General features: G+C 41.3%; 1 protein-coding gene across 1 annotated transcript in view; it reads right to left on the bottom strand.

Moving 5' to 3' along the window:
- Positions 1–25,625, bottom strand: part of LOC149458639 (inter-alpha-trypsin inhibitor heavy chain H3-like) — a 263,380-nt gene that overhangs the window by 93,675 nt on the left and 144,080 nt on the right. The window contains exon 10 of the mRNA XM_089681994.1: positions 21,903–22,019. Within this exon, the coding sequence (XP_089538120.1) occupies positions 21,903–22,019 (117 nt within the window). The remainder of the gene's footprint in view (positions 1–21,902; positions 22,020–25,625) is intronic.

A 25,625-nucleotide genomic window follows, 5' to 3' on the forward strand; every position in this document is an offset into this window, starting at 1 on the left:
GAGTCCTGACCTCAACCCGATTGAAATGCTGTGGCATGACCTTAAGAGAGCGATTCACACCAGACATCCCAAGAATATTGCTACACTGAAACAGTTTTGTGAAGAGGAGTGGTCCAAAATGACTCCAGATTGTTGTGCAGGTCTGATCTGCAACTACAGGAAATGTTTGGTTGAGGTTATTGCTGCCAAAGGAGGGTCAACCAGTTATTAAGTCCAAAGGATCACATACTTTTTCCTCCCTGCACTGTGAATGTTTACATGTTATGTGCAATTAAACCATGGCAACATCTAATGTTTGTGTAGTATTATGTTCAGCAGACTGTGTTCTTCTATTGTTGTGACTTAGATGACGTTCAGAGCACATTTTATGCCCAATTTATGCAAAACTCCACGTAATCCCAAGGGGTTCACATACTTTTTCTTGCAACTGTAGCTTGGAGGATTTAATTGCGTGATTTGCAGTTTATGAGGATAGGCATCATTTAAGAGTTGTGGAGCCGTTATGTCTCTCTCATAGTGATGGTGAGGATGCAGAATGGTTTTGTGAGGATGTGTATCAACTACCACACACTCAACAGGAGAACCATCCCCAATCAGTACACCACACCTTGGATAGAAGATGTCATACAATGTCTGTCAGGGGCGAAGAGGTTCAGTGTGATGGACCTGAAGAGTGGGTGCTACCAGATCCCCATGCATCCAGAAGACTGAGAGACAACAGCCTTCATCAGTCCAATACAATTCTTTGAATTCAAGAAAGTGCCCCAAAGTCTGTTGGGGGCTCCACCGATTGTGCAGAAAATGATGGCAAAGACAGTAGGGGACATGAACCTGATCAAATGCTGGTGTACCTAGAAGATATCATTGTCTTTGGCAAAACCTTTGGCGAGCATGACGAGTGCCTATAGAAGATCCTGAAGAGACTTCATGATGTGGGGTCAGTCAGTTTTACCAGCCACTGTCGCTTACCTCAGAGTGGTTGTCTCAGCTGAGGGAATATCCACCGACCCCAAGAAGCTAGAAACTGTCACCTCCTGGCCAAGACCTACCAATGTGAGAAAGTTGAGATTGTTCCTCATGTTGAAGATTTGTTTAGATATTTGCCAAGATAGCCCGGCCCCTCAAAGATTTGTTGAAGACTGAAGGGGAAGACACCACAGACTTACTGGATATGGCCAAACAAGCAAAAGGGCTCAGGAAGTTTCGAGACTTAATTCAGGATTATTGAACTGATTAGTATGAACAAGTTTTTCATCAGTTGCAGAGGAGTCTAACGAATGCCTCAGTTCTGGCCCAACCAAGCTGTCAGGAATGGACTCAGCACTGGTGGTGGGGCTCGCCTGCCGTGTGGGCTGCAGTACCAGAGCTGACCAGTGGGTGCTCTCAGCAATGGACTCAGCACTGGTGGTGGGACTCACCTGCCGTGTGGGCTGCAGTACCAGAGCTGAACAGCGGGTGTTCTTAGCAGCCAGAAGCTCACAATCAGCCAAACCTGGGGCTGATTACAGAAAGATGTATATAAGGCATGACCAGGCCTGTGCTCTGGGCCTTGGTGTATGTTTTCCCATGAGCCTCTGTACCTGTATTCCTGCTTCGTTGCTGACCCGGCTTGATCCTGATCTCTGTTGACCGTCTCCTGTTCTGACTACTGGTTCATCCCTGACTATTCTTCTGCCTACTCCTATGCTGTTTGACCTCCTGTTGCTGTACCTTGGCTTGTGACCCGTTTACTCTTTGCCTGCTGCTCTGTACTGATCTGCCTCCACCGTTACCGACCCGGCTTGTCTGACCACGCTAACTACTCTGCCATCCATCCATCCTGCACGGATCCAGCCGTATCTGCACATACCTCTGGCGGATCCCTCTACCACTAGCAGGTGTACTCAGGGGCCGCGACCTGGTCTCAGTCCTGCGCCAAGTCCATCCCCACCATCAGGGGCTCTGGTGAAAAGGCAGACTGGGGCTTAGACTCCGCGCCCTGGGGAATCCTGCCCTGAGGACCGCTAGAGGTACCACCAGGCAGTCGTTACAGAACCCTACGGCCGGCCTGACCATTCCACCTCTCCAGCCCTGACTACGCCTGTGTTCCTGCACCTCCTAAGATTAGTGGAAGGTTAGTTTGTTCACTGTGCGTTTATATATATATATATATATACATATATCTGGGTGGCTAATAATAAACTGTATTATATTGTACCTGAGACCTGCGTTTCCCTGTGTCAGTCCACACCTTTCTGGTCATTCCTTGATTTCTGACACAAGCCTTATTAACTGCATGTCACTGCTAGTTGAGATGAGCTAGATGGAGTGTTATACCAAGAGCATGATGGACACCTATGACCTGTTTCTATGTGAGCCAAAGACTCATCCTGTCAAGAAAAACTATCTCACCCACAATTTTGTTAATAAGTTTCTTACCTTGGACTGTAGTGGACAAGTTGAAAGACTCATATGGTGCAGACTTCATGGTCAAAACCAATAACAACCTGCTCACATATATCCTCACCACAGCCAAGCTGGATGCTACAATGCACAGATGGATGGCTGCTCTGATTTAAGCTTCAGCTTGAAGTATCATCCAGGGGTTGGAAATAGTGATGCTGACACTCTGTAAAGACAGCCTTATGATCCTGATACCCCCTTCAGAAGAGTGGACTCAACTGACATCAGAACAGGTGTGAGCTTTGTGTCAGGGAGCTGAGCATCAGGACAAGGGAGAGACAGGGGCCAAACCCATTGTATTTTCCCAAAAAAAGATCTGCCGGCATCCACAGTACCCTAGGCTTTGGTGGAGAAGTTCTTTGTTCATTATGGACTACCTCAAAAAATCCATTCTGACCAAGGAAGAGACTGTGAAAGCAGACTTGTTAAAAAAATCTGCTTTGTCTGTTAAACCATAAAAAAATGAGAGGCATGTACACAAATGCCAGGAGCCTAGCTAAAAAAAAATGGAGTAACTGGAGCTGCTGATACATACATGAGGAGAAGTTCGACTTTGTGGGAATATCAGAAACTTGGCTTGACAGATCACATGACTGGTTAGCAACTATCCAGGGGTATACCTTGTATCGAATGGACAGGGAGGGTAGAAGGGGAGGAGGGATATGCCTTTAGAGCAAGAATTATTTACTAGTGAACAAGAGTGAGGACATTGCAAATGGGGCAAGAGGGATGTGGAGTCCCTATGGGTGGAACTTCAAAGAGAAGAAACAAGTGGAAAATTAATAGTGGGGTTATGAAATAAAAGAACAAAATGTAGCGCGTATTCTCTCACAATTAGCATAAATATTAAAACATTAAATAAATAAAAGTCTTTAAAGGAAAAAGTCCTTAAATTGTGACTAAATCTTCCATAGATCATATGACTGGAAAAAGGGTGATGAATTGCCCCAAAGAGGGAGAGAAGAGATCCTCCACCAACACCATACACAGCCTCTTACCAGAGGATAAGACCACAGGTCATGTGGTCTTACACAGCATACACAGACGGTCAATGGAAAGATAGGACCATATATCTTCTCCTCCTAGAGACACCTCCACAGCTCCCACCACAGAAGTTGTGCTCCAAATTAATGGTCACAAGATAGAGATGAAAAAATGTAAGACCATAAGGCTTCTCCTCCAAAAGGCAACTCCACAGTTTGTAACATAAATGTTATACTTCAATTAACAGCCTCAGAATGTTGGAATGCATGAAAAAGAGAAACAAAGGCTCCTCATGGCATAGTATTATGATAATTCGATGTTTAATAGAAGTAATACACTTACAAACAGTAGAAAGAGAATGTGAATTTGCTATTGTTTCCAAAAAAATGGTACGTGGCATGAAGACGTCAGAGGACATAGCTCCACCCTACGCATTTCGACATAGATGGCGTCATCACAGTCATGGCCTACAGCATCCATCACGCCATATATAGCAGCAGAAAGGAAATGATCATCTCTCAATTGCATTCCACGGAACAGAACTACAAGCTGGGAACCTATGCAGCTTGCGCTCCGCCAACAGAACCTCAGAGACAACAAAGCGAGCCAGAAAGAAAACAAAACTCGCCATAAAACCCATAATAATGGGGCCAAAATTGTAATTAACCACTTGCCCTCCAGAGGATTTACCCCCTTTAATGGCCAGGCCTCTTTTTGCTACTCAGCACTGCACTAATTCAACTGATAATTGCGCAATGCTGTACGCAAATTACATTGACGTCCTTTTTTCACACGAATAGAACTTTCTTTCGGTAGTATTTGATCACCTGTGTGCTTTTTATTTTTTGCGCTATAAACAAAAAAAGACCGAAAATTTTTAAGAAAAACAATATTTTTTTTTACTTTCGGCTATAAAAAATATATAGTAAACTCAAAGTTAGTTATAAATTTATGCCAAAATGTATTCTGCTACATGTTTTTGCTAAAAAAAAAATCCTAATAAGTGTATATTGATTGCTTTGTTTGAGAATTATAGCGTCTACAAACTATGATATAGATACTGCAATTTACGCCTTTTTTTTGCTATACAGCTCTGCACTAGTTTAAGGGACAATTGCACGATCATGCAATATGGCACATAAATTAAATTTATATCCCCTTTTTTACACAAGTAAAGCTTTCATTTGGTGGTATTTGAACACCTGTGTGCTTTTTATTTTTGGCGCTATAAACAAAAAAAGAATAAAATGTTTTGAAAAAAACAATATTTTCTCATTTCGGTTATAAAAAATATTCCAAAAAACTAAAACTTTGTCATATATTTAGGCAAAAATGTATTCTGTTACATGTTTTTGGTTAAAAAAATCAGAATAAGTGTATATTGATTGCTTTGTGTGAAAGTTCTAGCATCTACAAACTATGGTATAGATAATGGAATTTACACAGCTTTTACTTTCTGACTGCTTATCACATTTCTTGAGGTGCTAAAGTACCAAGATAGTACAAACACCCCCAAAATTACCTCTTTTTCGGAAAGTAGACACCCTAAGCTATCTGCTGATAGGCATATTGAGTCCATGGAAGATTTATTTTTTTCCACAAGTTTCTGGAAAATGACAAAAACATTTTTTTTTACACAAAGTTGTCATTTAAATGACATATTTCTCGCACAAGCCATGGGTATATGTGGAATTACACCCCAAAATACATTCTGCTACTTCTACCGAGTATGGGGATACCACATGTGTGAGACTTTTTGAGAGCCTAGCCATATACAGGAGCCTGAAATCCAATGACCGCTTTGAAAGCCTGAAGGTGCTCTCATTTCACTTCCTCACTACCTATCACAGTTTCAGAGGCCCTGAAATGTCAGGATAGCACCAAACCCCCCAAAATGACCCCTTTTTGGAAAGTAAATATGTTTTTGATTTTTTTCTTAATTTTCCAAAAACTTGTGGCAACAAATGAGATCTACAAAATACTCATCATGCTTCTTAGCAAATTCCTTGGGGTGTCTACTGTCCAAAAAGTGGTCATTTTGGGGGGGTTTGGTGCTATCCTGGTATTTCAGGGCCTCTGAAACTGTGATAGGTAGTCAGGAAGTGTAATGAGCAAACAAAGCCCTTTAAAAGCCTGAAGGTGCTTATTGGCTTTTGGGGTCCTGTACTTGGCTAGACTGCCAAAACGTCTCTCACATGTGGTACCCCCATACTCGGGAGAAGTAGCATAATGTATTTTGGGGAGTAATTCCACATATACCCTTGGCATGTGTGAGCAGTAAATCAGTTTAGTGACAATTTTGTGTGGAAAAAAAATTCTTCTATTGATTTATCATGCCTCTCAGCAAATAGTTTGGGGTGTCTACTTTCCAAAAAGGGGTCATTTTGGGGAGTGGGGGCATTTTATGCCCAGCATTAGAAGTTTATGCCACACATCATTCACTCTTCTAACCACCTGAAGACCAAGCATTTTCTGACACTTTTTGTTCACATGAAAAAAATCTGTATTTTTTGCTAGGAAATTAATTTAAACCCCCAAACATTATATATATTTTTTAAAGCAGACACCCTAGTGAATAAAATGGTGGGTGCTACAATTTTTTATGTCACATAGCACTCACGCAGCGATTTTTTAAAAGCAAATTTAAAAAAAAAAAACACACTTTTTTACTTTTAATGCACAAAAACAAAATATATTGGCCAATTATTTGGTAAAGTATAAAAGATGATGGTATGCCGAGTAAATAGATACCAAACATGACATGAAAACTTAAAACTGTGCATGCCCCATGCAATGGCGACAAACTGCATACATTTTTAATATCCATAGGCAACATTTTAAAAGCCTTTACAAGTTACTATTTTAGATTTACAGAGGAGGTCTAGTGTTAGAATTACTGCCCTTGATCTGACGTTCACGGCGATAACTCACATGCATGGTGCAACCGCTGTTTACATACCAGCACAGGGTCAACGCTCGTGCACACAGGTGTGCGCGCTTGTGGAGGGGGGGGGGGGGCAAGGTTTTTTTTTTAAAGTTATTTTGATTTTTTTAATTATCTTTACACAGTCCCTTTCATTTTTTTTTATCACTTTTAATGCTATCCCAGGAAATGCAAATATCCCCTATGACCTTAATGGGCATTGTCATATATTCTTTTTGAGAAATCTGGGGTCTATCAGACTCTAGATCTCTCCTCTGCCCTTACATTATTTAATCAAACCAAGATTGGTGTGATCAGATGCTTTCCCAATTTACAAATGGCGTTGTTTATATCCTGCGAAACTGAAGTGATGAAATGCTCGTAGCTTCCGATTTCTTAGACTATAGAAATGATTGGCACCATTCTGGTCTCCAATCAGCTCTATGGTCAGCTGGCAGAAACAACAGCTGCATTCTCAGGTTCCACAGGACTGCCTGAGAAGGCCGTGGAAGGCAGCGGGGGAGGGAGGCATCTTCTCCCGCTGCTTGTAAAAGCAATCCTGCAGCTAAGTAGCCACTATGATTGCTTTTACATGAAAGCCGATTGCCGGCTGAAAAAAATTATACCAGGATGATGCCTGCAACTGTAGGCATCATCCTGGTATAAGCATTCAAAATCCAGTGATGTACCAGTATATCGCTGAAGCTTGTTGGGTATATATGCTATGTTCTTCTTTTTTTTTTTTTTGTATGCATCCTGTGGGCTGAATGAAAAAAAGAGAAGAAATCTCTGCCAAAAAAAGTGTGTGGTATGCCCACCATTAGAATATACCGCCCGGCATCCACCCACTTCCAATGGTGGGCACACATTAGAACACACGGTGCCGCATGCGCCAGTTCCAAGATTGTACAAATGTCTAAATAATGGCATGCTTGAATAAAAATTGTCCACGTATAAGTGGTACCCCATATGGAAAAAGTATGACACCAAGTCCCAAACTATCTTGTCACTACTCCCCATGTAGTCTGGGCATCCGGGGGGCTCCACGTGACTATCTCTTCCCTCGTAAATCCGAAACTTATATGTATAGCCTGTTGCCCTCTCACAGGTCTTATACATCGTGACCCCATATCTGGCACGCTTGCTGGGGAGAAATTGTTTAAATGCAAGGCGGCCAGAAAAATTAATGAGGGACTCATCAACACAGATTTTTTGCTGGGGAGTATACACATTATTAGACAAATTTTTGGTTAAGCTGATTTGCGAGGGGCTGAATTTTGTGGAGCTGGTCAAATTCAGGGTCACCTCGAGGACGACAAACTGTATTGTCATTGAAATGCATAAAACACATTATATTCTCACATCTATGCCTGGCCATGGCAGCAGAGAACACGGCATATGATGAATCGGGTCTGTGGACCAATACAACCGTAAATAATTTTTTTTTTGTAATGCCCATGTTGAGAGTTGGGCCCCAAAAAAATGTAAATTCGGAAACCGTAATGAGTTTCCATGTGAATGGTCTGGCAAGGTTTGAATTTGGGTTGGCAGTGATACATTGTTGTGCATATAAATTTCTTTGATCCACCATCAATGCATACAGATTTTCCATGAAAAACAGCTAAAAAAAAAATCAAGGAAAGTAGTTAAATTGGCTGTTTCCACCTGGATTCTGGGTTGGGCAGTGAATGGGGTAAGTACAGGTGCTGCAAAATTTGTGGGCTGTCAATCGGGATTTGCAAGCACATTTGGAAAGATACTAGGGGCTCTATGGGCCTCTGTGCAAATTCTTGGTGGCTGCAGGACAATACTTGTGCTCGCCACTGCAGCAGCTTGTACTACACTTATGGGACTCACCACTTCACCAAATATAACAATATAATCCCCCTGTGCTCCTCTGGTATGAAAAAACACAACCCCAAATATATGCAAGCTGCTACCACCTATTCCCAATACCACAGGATGTATGACATAACAAAAAACAATATTGGTGAAGCGCTTCACATGAAAAATTAAATAAGTAGGTCTAATGTATAAAAATACATATAAAGTGACCACACTGTATTGAAAGGTATTGATAACTAATGCTAAATAATCCCCCCAAAAAATATATAAGTGCCAAGTGCTGAAAGTGCAAAACAGGTCATGCGTTTGCTGACTAGATCGTGCCAGTACGCCAGATCGTGCCAGTACGCCACTGCGCTCTACGCGTTACTCCACGATATCACGTGGCTTCATCAGGATCTGCAGTGCTGGTATTATTATTATTATACAGGATTTATATAGAACCAACAGTTTGCTCAGCGCTTTACAATATAACGGGAGACAATACAGCAACAATACAGTTCAATACAAGAGGGTTAGGAGCTTACAATCTAAGAGGTATGTGAAAGACCAGGATGTACTAGACCACTGGTGCTTGCCAGTTCACCAAAAGGTAGTGTGGCACTCTGCTGCATTTGAGAGTCATCAAAATTTACTGACAAGTGCTAACAGAGATGAGGCCTGATTCTGCGAACACTGCGGTTTTGTGTGCAATGTATCAAGTGACAGTGACCTACTGACACTGCACTTGCTGGAGGAGAAGGGGAGGTGTAAGCGTAGGGGCTAAACGCAGGTGCTGGCAGGTGTCGGGGCTGATCCCGCTAACGCTGCATTTTTGGGGACGCTATACTAATGTGAACGTTGGTATAGTGCTGATGTGATCAAAGATCCGTTCAGACACTAAACTGGCAGTGGAGGTTTATTGTGTATGAGCGTGCTGCTGGCAATCAAGGGCTTAAATGTGATTACTGGTGTACTGACTGGCAATCTGACACTATCTGGGAGGGGTGTGAAAACCACGGGAGCGCGAATCACATATATATATATGTGATTTTGTGCACCCGTGCCTCCCTGTAGCAGTATTTCTGGAAGCGGTTACAGAAGCAGTTTGTGTTACATCACTGCGTTACTTTAACTGAAAAAAAGGCCGACAATTTTGAGACAATATGTCCAGTAAAAAAATTTAAAAATCAAATTTTGTCATACATTTTGGCCAAAATGTATTCTGCGACATGTCTTTGCTAAAAAAAATCTCAATACGTGTAAATTAATTAGTTTACATGAAAAGTTATAGCGTTTACAAAGAGCGGTATATATACTGGAATTTTTATATACTAATAATGGCAGCAATCAGTGAATTATGGTGGCGATCAGCGACTTACTGCGGGACTTCGGGACTGTGGCGGACATTCTGACACTGGGGGGAACTGACTTGGGGTCACTGACATCCCCAGTGACACCAATACAGTGATCAGTGCACAAAAAAACACTGACACTGTACTAATGGCACTGGGGAGGAAGGGGTTAACATTTTTAGGCAATCAAAGGGTAACTGTGTGAGGGGAGTGTTTCACTAGGGGGCGGGGGGTGTGTTCTTCATAGGAACACACTGATCTGGAAAGCTGAAAGCTGCTCTCCGGAACAGTGTGCTGGAAACTGACAGGGCGGAGAGCTGCAATGTAAACACTGCAGCCATCCTCTCTGTCAGTGTTTGCCAGTAAGCACTGGGCTCCGGCGGGTAATTACCATCCGGGACTCAGTGATTGACACCTAAATTAAGATTAATCTGTACCAGAATGACGGGAAGAAAAAAGTGTGGCGAAGACTTGGAACAGCTCATGATCCAAAGCACACAACATCATCTGTAAAACATGGTGGAGGCAGTGTGATGGCATGGGCATGCATGGCTTTCAGTGGCACTGGGTCATTGGTGTTTATTGATGATATGACAGAAGACAGAAGCAGCCGGATTAATTCTGCAGTGTTTAGAGATATACTGTCAGCCCAGATCCAGCTAAATGCAGCAAAGTTGATTGGACGGCACTTTACAGTACAGATTGACAATGATCCAAAACACACTGCAAAAGCAGTGATGCCATCTATGATGAAACGTGTAGGGTGGAGCTATGTCTGACATCATCAGTGCCACGTACCGTGGCCATTTTATCGGCTGGAAAAAATAGCAAATTCTCATGCTGTTTCTACTGTTTGTAAGTGCATTACTTCTATTAAACATCAAATTATCATAATACTATGCCATAAGGAGCCTTTATTTCTCTTTTTCATGCATTCCAACATCCTGAGATGGTTTATTGAAGTATAACATTTATGGCTCTTCTCTCCCTCTTTGGAGCAATTCATCACCCTTTTTCCAGTCATATGATCTACGGAAGATTTAGTCACAATTTAAGGACTTTTTCCTTGAAAGACTTTTTTTAATTTAATGTTTTAATATTTATGCTAATTGTGAGAGAATATGCGCTACATTTTATTCTTTTATTTCATTTTACCACTGTTGCCGGCAATTTTATGTTAGCTACTCTATTTTCTCTCCACAAAGACATTTAGCACAGATTTATTTAATCATATTTTTAATAGTGGGGTTATGCTACAGGCCCCCTAATCTGAAGGATGAGGAGGAGTTGAATCTCCTAGTTAAAAATGTCAGCGAGGCCGGGCAACGTCATCATAATGGGGGACTTCAACTACCCAGATATTGACTGGGCAGAAAGAACAGCCCATTCATTTAAGTCTCATCATTTCATAAATGTCTTAAAAGACAACATGTGCCAGTTGGTAGATTCCCCGACTAGAAAGAATGCACTGTTAGATCTTATAATTACAAATAACACAGATTTGGTAGCAGAAGTGGAAATATGGGACAACTTGGGAACCAATGATCACAGGATAATTGGATTCAGCATAAATGATAGGAAAAGGAGACACGGGGGTAGTACAAGAACACTAAATCTCAAAAGAGACAACTTTTCCAAACTGTGCTCAATATTACAAGATATTAAATGGGACCAAATCCTAGAAACATTGAACACTGAGGAAAATTGGGAGTACTTTAGGAACATATTAAATAAAGGTATCATTCAGTGTATCCCAATGGGCAACAAATATAGAAGAGCTAAGATTAAACATGGGTTTCAAAAATATAAGGTAGATGGGTCATTCTCAACATTCCAATACTATAATGAATAAAAAGTGTAAGAATGCAATAAGGGTAGCTAAGACAGACCACGGGAGACACATAGTGGAGTAGAGTAAAAAAAATGCCAAAAAATTCTTAAAAAATATAATAATAGTAAAAAAAGCCAGGTCAGAAAAGATTGGCTTCATAAAGGATGATGAAGGGAAGTTGGTTACAAATAACAAGGAGAAGGCAACTGTACCAATTACATTCTTCTTTTCAGTTTTTACTAAGAAAAAGGAGTGGTATGGTATTGATCCTTCTCTTCTTGGGTTCCCTGCCAGCACTCCAGGCTCCTCTCCGCTACCGAATGCCCCCATATCAAGCCACATGCTCTTGGGGCACTTGTGCATGCCCACTCCCTAGCCCCCACTCTGTGTGTCCATAAAACACAGGGCGTGGTTCAGCCCCACCTAGTAGATAATCAGAATATACTGTATAACAGGCATTAGTTCTCTAGTAGACTTCGAAGTCTCTTGTCATTACTCACTTTAGTCACTTCGTCGACAAGTGTAATTGCAACAGTTAGTTCTCTGTTCACAGGAGACACAGAGGGCAGCATGTCAATTCATTCACTACCTTCATCCACAGCTTCTGCATCAGCAATATCCACATGTGGGTTATGCTGAACTCCTGGAACAAAAGGTTGAGTCTCTATCGGAGACAGTTACCACTCCATGGGTACTTGGTGGATGGGAGATCACCCACCCCAGATTTAAAAAACCTACACCAAAAAATACATTGCCATAACATGATTTTTGCAGACATTAGCCAGCCCCCTCCTTGAACTACAGGTTCTATATCATACACTGGTGAGTCTGGGAAATGTTGGGATTCAACCCTAAAGGGGCAGAAATCCCAGTTAGCTTCCAGCTTATTGCCCCCCTTATATTTAGGATTTTTACGAGAACATGGTCCCCAGGTTTTAAAGGCAACAGCTCAATTGTAGTCTCATCTGGCAGATGCTGGTGTTGGGCCAAGACCATTTGTTTAGCTTTCAGTAGACAATCTTGATGTTTCCCACACTCATTCATTTTGTGTGCACTGGAGTACTGGATCAGGCACTTGTAGCAAAGTCCAAGAGCACCCAACTGCATCAACCAAACATCAGAAAATAAGGGATCTATTGAGTAGCTCTCTGTACTATGTTACAGGCCCACACATAATCTCCAACATGTTGTGGCCAATGATCACAGTACCCTTGCTCCAGGGTCCAGATAAAGCTTAAGAATGTCCAATTGAAATGCTCACAGGCCCTGTTGCATTGTGGATGGGAAGGGGTGGTGTATGAGTTCCGGATTCCTCTTAGTCAACATAGCTCATAAAATATATGTGACTCTAAGTTGTGATCCTTGGTGAGAAAGAATCCTCTTTGGACAACCATAGGTCAGGACCCCATGGGTCTGGAAGAGCTTGGCCATGGTGACTGCTGTTTGGTCTCAAGTAGGGACCACAATAGCAAACTTGGAGAAATGGTCCACAAACAACATAGCATACATCCAAAGGAAGTATCAGCCACTGTTAAGTAGTCCATAGTTGCCAGTTCAAATGGCTCTGACAGAGATCTCAAGGGAGTAGTATGTTTGGGTGGTCCCTTGTGTAGTGTACAATTGTGACACTCTCTGCAAACTCACTGTATCCAATCAGACAATTCTGGACAGTAGAAATGCTGGCAGGCATAGACTTAAGTCTGATCTGCCCCAAAATGTCCATTTGTGTCATGTATGACTTGGCAGATTTTCAGGGCAGTGGACTGTGGAATAACAAGTTGGAAGATGTCTTGTTGTCCTGTTGTCCTGTCAGAATGTGGGCTCTCTAGTACAGCAATCCACTTTGAATTGTGAAGCAATCCCACTGCCAAAAGCAATTGTATAAAAGTGGCTAAAAGCTTTCCTCACTCTCAATATATGGGCCAATGGTCCCTGGAGAGAAGCCCCCATGTTTGCGGGATGTCCGGATCCTGTTGCTGCAAGGTGGCCCACTCATCTAATGAATGTAGTTCAGCCACTGGTTGGGACTCCTGTCTCTGCTGTATTGCCAATCTCTTGCTCAACTGATTTTGTACTTCAACGAGGACAACTCCAGATTCCTCTAGGCACTGGTCCATGTCTCCTTGTGCCTGTTCCACAAGATAATGAGATAAAGCATCCTCATTACCGTGGTTTATAATAAGTGGTGTTGTTGAACCAGCCACTTTGCAAACCACTGCTTCTCCCGAACTCCCAGTTTAGCGGTCTCTAAATAGACTAGTGGGTTGTTTTCAGTGAAACTGTTCATATGTCCCACAATGAAATTCTCAGCAAACGTTTTTGTGACAGCCCAGCACAGAGCGAAGTGTTCCAACTTAAAGGAGCTGTAGTTGTGTGGGTTACGCACAATATACCTCAGGCTGTGGCTAGCATAAGCAATCATTCATTCAATTTCATCCTGTGCTTGAGCTAGTACCACTCTGAGTCCTTGACAACTACTGTCAATTTATTCCTGGGAACACTTAAAGTAGTTGGCATGTGCCAGGAGGGGAGCATTCATTAGGCATTCTTTAAGTGTTTCAAAAGCCGCTGTTTGAGAATCGTGCCAGTTAGCTTGTCCTTTTGTTGAGTGGAATGTCCACAAAGTAGTTGTGTAAGAAGTGCAGCAAATTGTGCGAATTGAGGAATGAACCACCGGTAATACATCATCAGCCCTAAGAAAGATCGAAGCTCAGTGACTGTTTATTGGATAGGCCAGTCTCTCACAACCCAAATCAAGTGACAGTTCTTCATCCTCCAGAACATGACCCAGATACTGGATGCAAGCCCACATGAGATGACATTTGGTAGGCTTTAGTTTCCATCCACACTGTGCCATTCAGGTGAAGGTTTGGTCTAAGTGTTTGATATGATCCTCAAAGCTCTTGGAGAAAATAATGATGTCATCCAAATATAGAAGGATGGTTTTGAAGTTGAGATCACCCAAACATCTCTCCATCAACCTTTGAAAAGTACTGGGTGTATTGGTCAGGCCAAAAGGCATTTTATCAGATTTGTACAGCCCAAAAGGGGTAATAAAGGAGTTTTTCTCTCGATCCATTGTTCTCACCGGTACTTGTCAGTAACCACTAAGTAAGGCTAAGGTAGCAAATAGGCAGGCCTGCCCCAAGAACATTAAAGATTCTTCTATTCATAGCAATTGTGTTCTCTTTGGTGCAAGCATTTAAGTTGCAGTAGTCAACACAGAAACGCAGGCTCCCATCTTTTTTACAAAAACAAAAAGGAAAGACAGGAGCAGCCCATGTCTCTCTCTGATGACCCCACTTTGGAGCATATTGGGAAGTGATTTCTTGACACAGAGCTGGACAGGATGTCCTGGTATCGTTCTCAAACTAGAACTGTGTCTCCAGTATAAATTGGATGATTATGCATTGTTACTTCCAGAGTCTTCTGGCCACTCTGCAAATACCAGACCAAGCTCTCTCAATAATTGGTGGATTAACCACTGTTGAGCCAGAGAAAAAAGTCATGTAAAGGTAAGGCCAACTGCTCCAACAGATGCTGGTACTGTGAATATTCTAGCACAAACATTTCAGCCACCAAAGGGACACATGCTGCCTCAGCCCCTTGACAGACCCATTAAATGCACCTCCTAGGGACTGTGCAGACTTCGGCAATTATTATCATTATAATACAGGATTTATATAGCGCCAACAGTTTGCTCAGAGCTTTACAATATAAAGAAAGACAATACAGCAACAATACAGTTCAATACAAGAGGGTTAGGAGGGCCCTGCTCCTTGGAGCTTACAATCTAAGAGGGAGGAGCTGGTGGTACAAAAGGTAATAACTGTGGGAGATGAACTGATAGGAGAAATAGATTTGGTTATTAGCTGAAGGCAGGATAGGCTTCTCTGAAGAGATAGGTTTTCAGAGATCGCCTAAAAGTATTCAGAGTAGGCAATAGTCAGATACATTGGGGCAGAGAGTTTCAGAGGATGGGGGAGGCTTTGGAAAAGTCCAGGAGACAAGCATGGGAGGAGGATACAAGGGAGCTAGAGAGCAGGAGGTCGTGGAGGGGTGGAGAGGACGGTTTGGGTGATATTTGGAGACAAGATTGGTGATGAAATTTGGGGCAGAGTTATGAATGGCTTTATATGTTATTGTTAATGTTTTGAATGTTATTTGTCTGGCAATGGGAAGCCAGTGGAGGGATTGGCAGAGAGGGATGGCAGATATGGAACGGTTAGTAAGGTGGATGAGTCTGTCAGCAGCATTCCAGATAGACTGAAGAGGGGATAGCCTGTGATTAGGTAGTCCAATGAGTAGGGAGTTACAATAGTCAAGGCGAGAGATAACAAGGGAGTGAATCAGTTGCAATTATTTTCTGAGCTGGCAACGAGATGGGGGTAGTGCCCAAATTGACCATTTGGACTATCACCTTGCTTCAATATACTTTGTAGAGCTGCAACTAATGATTATTTTCATAATCGATTAGTGAGTTGATTACTGTTTTGATTAATCAGATTAAAACCTCTAAAAAGTTTGGTATATAATTTAGTTAATATGTAAAGTTTTAAAAAAGACAGACAGTTTATTCTTGAATATCTATATGCAGTGGTAAATATAAATAACCAGCTATATGGTTAGTGAACAAAATATCTAATCCACTCTGAGAATAACAGACAGAAGAGATATATACATCATTAGATGTTGAATCTGGTACATATCATCAAACAGAGATCCAAATTTTATTTAAAAAAAAAAATATGAAAAAGACCCTAAACACGGTTTTGCAGATTTTCAGCAGGACTGTAATATAATATTATGCATGACAGACTCCCTTGTCATGGCAGCTTGATATAAGCTATCTGCACCTGCTGTCACTTATGCTGACCATACTCAAATTACGTTGAGGTTTAAATTGATGTTCATTCGCAACTTTAGTGATGAGAAAACTCGATGGAGCAGAATAGAAAACATTTCTCGATCGAACAAATTTTCGGACAGTATATGTGGGTTTTCGTTCAGAAATTACATTCATTTTAAAACTGAATGTTAAAAGCAAGTGAAATTTTAGAACGACATTGAATGTATAAAGAGTTTTTTATGAATATTCTCGTCTGAAAACCGATACATGTATGGGCAGCATAAAACATTTAGTATCAGCAGTATGCTTTTTTTAATCACTTGTCATGGTGAGGTCAAAAAAACAAAAATTAGCCCTATATAGTAAAAAAACAGCAGATAATCACTACTATAAGGGGTTAATTTATACTGTGAAACAGTGAGAGTAATAATATATATATATATATATATATACACACACATATAAACACACACACTATATTGCCAAAAGTATTGGGTCACCCCTCCGAATCATGGGATTTAGGTGTTCCAATCACCTCCATGGCCACAGGTGTATAAAATCAAGCCCATAGGCATGCATACTGCTTCTACAAGCATTTGTGAAAGAATGGGTCACACTCAGGCGCTCAGTGAATTCAAGTGTGGTACTGTGATAGGTTGCCACCTATGCAATAACTCCATACATGAAATTTCCTTGCTACTAAATATTCTATGGTCCAGGGGTGGACTGACAACTCATGGGGCCCCCGGGCAATAGGGGATCATGGGGCCCCTGTGTCCTTGCCCAAACTCAAAAAAGCCTATGAAAAACGTACCAGGGGCGTCTCATGGGGCCCCCTACTGTCCCCGAGCCCTCGGGCAGTGCCCTAGTTTCCAAATGGTCAGTCCACCCCTGCTATGGTCAACTGTTAGTGGTATTATAACAAAATGGAAGCAACTGGGAATAACAGCAAAGCAAGTGTTAGGCCATAAAAAATGACAGAGTGAAGCGCACACTGCGCAGAAGTTGCCAACTGTCTGCAGAGTCAATAGCTAAAGACCTCCAAACTTCACGTGGCCTTCAGATTAGCACAACAACAGTGCATAGAAAGCTGCATCCAAGTCTTACAGCACCAAGTTCAATGCAAAACATCTGATGCAGTGGTGTAAAGCCATTGGACTCTAGAGAAGAGGGGACACATTCTTTGGAGTGACGAATCACGCTTCTCTGGCTGGCAATCTGATGGACATGCCTGCGTATGGCGACTGCCAGGAGAACGGTACTTGCCTGCCTGCATAATGCCAAGTGTAAAGTTTGGTGGAGGGGGATTGTGGTGTGGGGTTGTTTTTCAGGGGTTGCAGAAACAGTTTGGTGATGGGCCTTCGTGTTCCAACATGATTGTGCACCAGTGCACAAAGCAAGGTCTATAAAGACATGGATTAGCAAGTTTGGGGTGGAGGAACTTGACTAGCCTGCACAGAGTCTTGACCGTAACCCAATAGAACACCATTTGGATGAATTAGAGCAGGCCTTCTTGTCGACATCAGTACCTGACCTCACAAGTGCACTTCTAGAACAATGGTCAAACATTCCCATAGACACATTCCTAAACCTTGTGGACAGCCTTTTCGGAAGAGTTGAAGCAATTATAGCTGCAAAAGGTGGACCAACTCAATACTGAACCCTATGGACTAAGACTGAGATGCCAATAAAGTTCATGTGTGTGTGTAAAAGCAGGCGTCCAAATACGTTTGGCCATATATTTATACACACTATGCGCCCATAAGACACTTAGAGCCACGGGTCGGAAGCAAGCATACACTAGTGCCTTCATAACAGGCGGCTTGCTATAGGGGCACTGGTCACGGGGGGAGGAGCTAGGAGCACCAATATGGACCCGAGAAGAATATGATAAGGGCTGCTCTTGCAAAATCATTGCACAGAATAGGAAAATATAACATGTTTGGGTTTTGCAATCTCAACATCAAACAAATATGTAAACTTAAGAACTTTTATCTGCTACAGAGCATGTATGTCACATTTTGTTCCTATGTAATTCAATTTGTTAGTAGTACTCCAGGTGACTGAATATCTTAACGTCATCAAATAAATCTCAAGGTGTACTACAAATAAACATTGCAATGGTTTTGCATTACAAGAGATAAGGGTGCTAAACCAGGAACAGACAACCATGGCTCCCAGAATTTATTAAACTAATTTAGGGCACCTCTATTTTGAAAATTCAGTCGTTCTCTTGGAAGTGTGAATTTAACATACTGTAAGCACTTCATTCTTCAAATGTAAGAGAGTGTGGAGATATCCACTTAACTATAAGTTTATGACAATGAACAGGAGTCTGGACATTGGTATCTAATCTCAGGTGGATACACCAACTCATCCATATGGGTCCATCAAAAGCAATCTTACCTGAAAAAACTCTATTAATGGTATCAACCATTTCCTTCCAATATCAAAATAGTTTTGAGCACTTTCAAAGCATATGCAGAAGATCAGCTGGTGAACCTCTGCATTTTGGTAAGTCTGGGTTGTCTCTTCAATGCCACTGAAAACATTTCATGCGATACACCCTATGCACAATGAATAATTGAGATAATCTCTGTCTAATTGATAAAGATATCATTGGGACCTGTTCCAGGATTCTCTTCCAGATTTCATCTGTTAGATCTCCCAGATCCCATGCCCTCCCCAACCTTTTGCACCAGGTATAGGAAGGTTTTTTAGGTGATTGCCTAGAAGTTGTAAGTAGAGATGCGAGAAGAGGCCCTTTTTAACTGTTGCATTCACCAAAATTTGTATATGTGAGGTTATTGTCAAAGACAGTGTTTTTGATTTGGCTTGAGATGTAATCACATGGTGTAATTGAAGATACTGAAAAAACCTGCCAGTTGGAACCTGATGAGCCTCTTGTATTTCACGGAAGGTCTTTAAAATATCTTGGTGAGAATAATTGTTGGAAAAACCACACCCTTCCCTGGTACCAGAAGTCAAAGCCCTCCAGCTTACTCAGTTCTTCATAAAATATAGTACCCCGAGGTGGGTTATATGTAAAGCAATGTTTCTAAAACTTTAAAAATAAGCACAATTATGAGGCACCCAATTCGAAAGTATAAGAAAATAAACTAATAGTTTTACTTAATGCAGTGGCATCGACACACATACGATCCCCAAACTAAAGGGTTTTTTTACAAGGCAAATACACCTTTTCTCACTGGTAAATCCTAGAATTCCAGCATTTCCTTTCTCCCTCAATTTCTCTCCCTCATTCAGCTAATCTGACCCCAGTGCTGATGGAGAGGAGCAAACGAGGACGTCCTTAGTTGCCCGATGTCCTCAACCTATAATATCATCAGTTGTTAGAATGTCAGCAGCTGGCCTGCACAATGCCCAAGGTTGTGATGCTGCACAATTAAAACCTGTGGCTTTGTGTACCAAAAAAACATGGATCCACCCGCTTGTTGACAATTTTTGGACAACTTTTCATGGCACCCCTGAAGAACCCAGAAGGCAACCCGGTTAAAAAAGACTGATATAGAGTATCACTCATATCTCATAATATTTTTAATTTCCAACCAAACTTTTTGCATTAAAGCGGGGGGACAGATAAGGAGTACTGCTTGAGAAATTGCCTGCCTCCAACTGTGCTATTCAACGGGTAGACATGTGGGTCAGAAGAAGAGCTTGAAAAGGATCTTATCTCTTCACAATTCCTCAGCCAGCAAAAAAAAAATTGTTGGGCAGCTATTATACAAATCTTAGGGTTATGTACCACTTATCCCCCTTGTCCTTTGGCAGTTGTAGGATAGGTAGTTTAAAGTGATACTAAAGGTTCATTTAGTTTTTATAGTAAAATAACAAACATATCTATACTTACGTGGTCTGTGTAGTGGTTTTGCACAGAGCAGCCTGGATCCTCCTCTTCTCAGGTCTCCGGCAGGCTCTCCTGGCTTCTCCTTTCTGTCGGGTTCCCCCATAGCAAGCAGCTTGCTATGGGGGCACCTGACAGAAAGGAGGAGCCAGGAGAGCCTGCGGGGGACCCAAGAAGAGGAGGATCCAGGCTGCTCTGTGCAAAACCACTACACAGAGCAGGTAAGTATAGATATGTTTGTTATTTAATGAAAAAAAACACATGCCATGGCTGCTATGTTTTGCTTCATGGCCACAACAGTAATTAAACCCCCTGCAGTGTTCAGTAAGCAGTACCACCTGCTGAACTCAGCCTGTGGATGTTTCTTTACTTCTTGATGTTTTGTGATCTGTGTGTGCTGTACTCATGAGATGAATTTGTAACTTTTATGACTTTGTGAGTATAATACTTACTTTTTTAGATCGAATATATTTTTAAAGGATAATGCACTAGGCCAGTGAGCCCTCTGTTTGTTTATCATTACTGCAGTGCTCAAAGACCCCCTCAGTCTTGTGAGGGCAGCAAGGCAAGTGCACCCCATGAAGGTCAAGTTTTGACTGCAGCCCATTAACGCCTTTTGGGCCCACTCCCCAAGCACAGGAAGATTGTAGTTTTACATTTCTTTGCTATTGTATTCTGACAGCGGGGACTCCTCCACACTCCACAGAATACACTGATCAGATCAGGGTTGATCAAAGAAGAAATTTCCTAGCAAGCCCATTCATGAGAAGTCAGTCATTGGACGCACTTCTCATGAACCGGAACGGCCATAGATGTATCAAAATGCATCTGATCCCTCCTGAACCAGTCAAATTTTTTAACTATCTATGGGCAGCTTAACTGAAGTTAATTGACAGGTAACTCGGAGGTGACATGTATAATTGCCTTTACTTTTTCACTGCTACATTCATCCATGGGAGTGAATACAAAAATCCCTAAATACAAGTATTTGCTTCTCAGCAGTTTGAATTGCTTAGGTAGAGTTTGAAGTGCTTAGGTAGAGTTTGAAGTGCAGCTATAGTTTAGGATGGAGAGTGGTAGGATTAGAATTCTTTCAGGTTTTACTGCTCTGAGAGGCTTTGTTAGAGTTATTCCTTCACTTTCTGACTTGTAAAAATATTGTCCACAGGGCAGAAAGGAGGGGAAGTACTCTAACAGCAACACAGACAGAAGTATAAATGCTTTTTCTTTTGATTTAGGAAGGGGATTGCTAGAACCTTTGTCAGATTTTTATTGTTGTCTGTTTCCCTGTTGCAGATTTCTCCTCTCTTCCTGTCTGGTAAAACATTATCCCCAAAACAGGAAAGCTATTGGAAATCTCTCTAATGGAGCTGTGAATAGCAACAAAAACTGACACGGATTCTAACCATTTCAAACACAATACAAAAATGTACCTGCACACTTTCCAGCTATCCAAAAATAAAAAATGAACACAATTTAACGGTGCATATTACAATGACTTCCAGTTTCCACAAGGATTGGCCAGGTATGGCATATGCATACTTACTTTGATCCAAGCTGGACCAATGTAATTATGCAAAAATATTCTTACCTAAACTTCAGTTTTAAACAGTGTAGTTTTTCTTTTTTGGTAACTGCGCTGGAAACATTTTGTATAGAGTTTGTTCTGTGAAAATCCCTTCCATATGCACCTAGCTAGTTATACACTGATTGGATCAGATGACATTTTTGTTAAGCATTCTTTTGAGAATAGATACATTTAAAGGCTAACATATTCACATAAAACCAGAAAAAATACCAATATAAAATATTTAGTTTATCATCATTACCTTGCCCATCAGTCAGCAGAATAATTAGGGAGACACTTCTCTCTGGAACATGTTTCATTTCATATCCTTTATTCAATAGCTCAATAGCCCGCTGTAAAGGATCATTAATTGTTGTACCTGTAAAGATTAAATTTGTTAAAATGTGTGATAAAATTAGATAATTTGGGTAAAAGTTGCAGATAAAAAAAATGCTGGAAATTTCACAACCAATAAAGTTCAGCTCTACCAAAATCCACTTTGTGGAATATAGCGGCTGATTCTCTGATATGGTGAGCATATGGAAGGCCTAGTTGAGTGCTTCTATCATTTTGCTCTTGGTGCATAGTGGCTGTGGCACAGTGTGGAGAGTCTACGCTGTTTTTGGACTTACCACTTACATCCTTTACAAGACCATGAAGTGAGTTGCTGTTCAGTGATCAGACAATGTTGGGTAGGCTTATACTGTATAAAGTTTATGCATTGAAGAGTAGTAACAATACATATATCGTTGAATAATAAAAAGCAAGAACAGGTCAGTCAGAAACACTGATGTTTCAAAAAGAAAGTAAACATGATTTAAAAATCTCCATTAGCAATCAGAAAATATCTCAGTAAGGAGCTGAGTTTAGGACACTGATTTAGTCTTCAGACCTAGCAATCCATAATCCCCCAACGTTAGGCCTCCTTTGGAACTTTAGGCTGTAACCTGTAAAAATTTTTAGTGTCATCTTTGGAGATTTTTAACTATCGTAGCTTGTATTTAACCCCAAAAAATTGGGTTATATATTGTTCTTTTTTGCAATAATTAACCACTTGCCCTCCAGAGGATTTACCCCCTTCCTGAATAGGACATTTTTTGTGGTACAGCGCTGTGTTATTTTAACTGACAATTGTGTGCTTATGCAATGCTGCACCAAAATTAAATTTACGACCTTTTTTCCCCACAAATAGAGCTTTCTTTCGGTGGTATTTGATCACCTGTCCATTTTTTATTTTTTGTGCAATAAAGAAAAAAGACCAACAATTTTGAGAAAAAAAACTGTATTTTTTACTTTTTGCTATTAACCATGTCCTGTAAAAAAATTAAAAAAAGCACACATCCCCTACCAAGAAATGCAAAATCACGTATATATACAGTACATGATTCTGCACACCCCTGCTGCCCTGTAGCAGTATATCTGGTGGTAAAGCAGTTAAAGAGTATTTTTTCCAAAGTAATTGCGTTGAAAAAAACACTGCAAAAATAATTGTGACATAAAAAATTGAAATAACCACCATTTTATTCTCTAGGGCCTCTGATAAAATAAAATATATAATGTTTGGGGGTTCTAAGTAATTTTCTAGCAAAAAAATACTGATTGTTACATGTAGGAGAGAAGTGTCAGAATACTGTAGGTTTGGTCTTCAAGTGGTTGAATGTTCTGCCACTCTACGTACTCTAAGACACTAAGGCCTTATGCACACTGCTGCTCCTAAATGTTAGTTCAGGAGCTTTTGGTGTTTTTTTGCCAAAGTCCCTGAACTCAACTGTGTCCATGCACACATAAGCTTTTAGCAGAGTTTAGCAGAAGCAAAGTTTAGAGGAAGTTGAACATCCCTCTCCCGAACTCAAAAGAATCGCGTTCAGGAGAGGCAAAAATGCATATAAATGTGCCTAAGTGTTAACCACATTTAGTGCTTGTGCGTTTATTCATTTCAATGGCAAGTACTCTGGACAATGAAATTAATAAACATCCAAGCAGTAAATGTGGGTAAACACAGGTAAACGTGGTACCCCGTTTACACCCGTTTTTGCCACGTTTAGCGTTTTTTTGCTGCCAGTAAAATAGATGTTCCAGTGTACATGAGGCATAATAGCTAGCCATGAATCCATATTGCCAAGAAGATACTGTATGTCAGGAAAGGATCATAGGATCATACCATGGAAGCTGGTGGTAAAAACTAGTCAAAAACATGGAGCATCCAGAAAGAATAATTTTAATCATGAACAGAGACAGGACTTTCCTGCCAAAATTAACACTGGATAAGGCTGTTGAATCAAATAATAATACATAAAGATATGCAGATGGTACTGCTTTACAATTGGTTAGCAAGCTAGAAGCAAAGCAGTACTGTCATAGGTCTCCATGAGCCTGACTGTTTGACCTTTTCGCTGCCATGCCCTGCGCTATACTTTTAAAGTGTAAGTTCACTTTCAGCACTAAAAGTCTCATTCCTTCTTAAATCATGTTCTGGATATTCCATTTTTGTGAATCATTTTAAAAAAAATGCACCAAACCTTCTTTTCCTGCTTCCACTTCCTTCTGGCAATGCCATCTAGGATTGTAGTTCACTGAGCTAATAAGAAACTACAAGTCCCATGAATCATTGCCTTTGTGCCTGTCTAGGGGGGCTGGCATGTGAACTAGCATTTTGCTCTACTTATCTTTCTCCTCCCCCCCAGTGAGCTCCACATTGCTGTGACTGGGGGATTATAAAAATAATAAGAATGGGGATTTGGAAGAAATATAAGAAAAACTGCAAAGTCCCAGAATATACACCTGTCTATATATACTGTATATCAAAACAATTTCTTTCTCTCTACACCTCTTGCTCTTTTTCTATATCTATCTCTCCCTCTCCATATTTCTCTCTGTACCTTTCTTTCTTCCTTCTCTCTCCATTACTCAGCACCCCCACCCCCCCATTCATACACACCTCTCTCCATTTATCTCTATTTATAGCGACGTATATAGCGCTACCCTCTTGAGGGCTGATGAGTTTTTGGGCCCCCCTAAGTTCTGCACAGCCAGGCAACAAGTATTTTTTTTTACACTTTCATCCAAAGTCATTAAACAGCCCTTGAGATTGGTTTTTGTTGTTTTATTAGGGGTTAACAACGTGAATGGGGCCTAGGTGGTATATGGGATGCCCAATGGAACTCTATAACTTTGGAGAACAAACTTCTTAGCAAAAATGGATAAAAAAACAACACACAGTCTGAGTAAGAAGCACTTGGTCCCCTTTGATGAACCTCCTCAGACCCCAGATCAAAATCTCCTCATACACCTGGCTGTCTTGAAAGTGTCCTTGAGCAAGGGATTCTGAGACATACATATTAAGTAGCCCAGGAAGAACTAGTTGGGTGTCACACCTGACTGCCCTTCTCGGCTCAGGCGGTGTAGAAGTACTCACACTGTCCTGTTCCTGTAGCTTAATGGGTTGCAGCTGCTTTCACGCCTTATGCTTGGCTGGCTACTTGTCTGGTGACAGGCTGTCTCCTGAGTAGACTGTGGGACAGTTGAGGTCCCTCTGTCCAGCTTCAGCCTGCAGGCAGGATTGGGACAAACTATTTGACACTGATGTGAAACGTTACGGAGTGTAAGGAGTTAACAAAGAGCAGGCATGACGTCTACACAGGTGATCAGCTGGACCCCATTCAGTCACTGGGAATGAGTTGAGTTGGCAGAGGTACACTGGACTGGTGTGCACAGAGAGACTGTATGTCATACTACTGCACATGGTGTATGGCTTGTCTCTAAGTTAGGATACCGCCATAATGCTATATGAACATGGCCCCCACCTGGTCCCAGGCACTGATGAGCATGCACACACAAGCCAAAGGTACCGCACCACGTGCATGGACAAAGATAGGCCACACACAAAAGGCTGCATGCTTCACAGCGATTCAGGGGAAGCCTTGTATTTTTATCAGTGATTACAAGGCTTCCTTTGATTGGCTGATATGAAGATTTTGATATCATC

Source organism: Staurois parvus, unplaced genomic scaffold (genome assembly GCF_062004578.1).
Source record: "Staurois parvus isolate SC_StPar_1 unplaced genomic scaffold, SC_StPar_1.0 ptg000282l, whole genome shotgun sequence".
NCBI lineage: Eukaryota > Metazoa > Chordata > Amphibia > Anura > Ranidae > Staurois > Staurois parvus.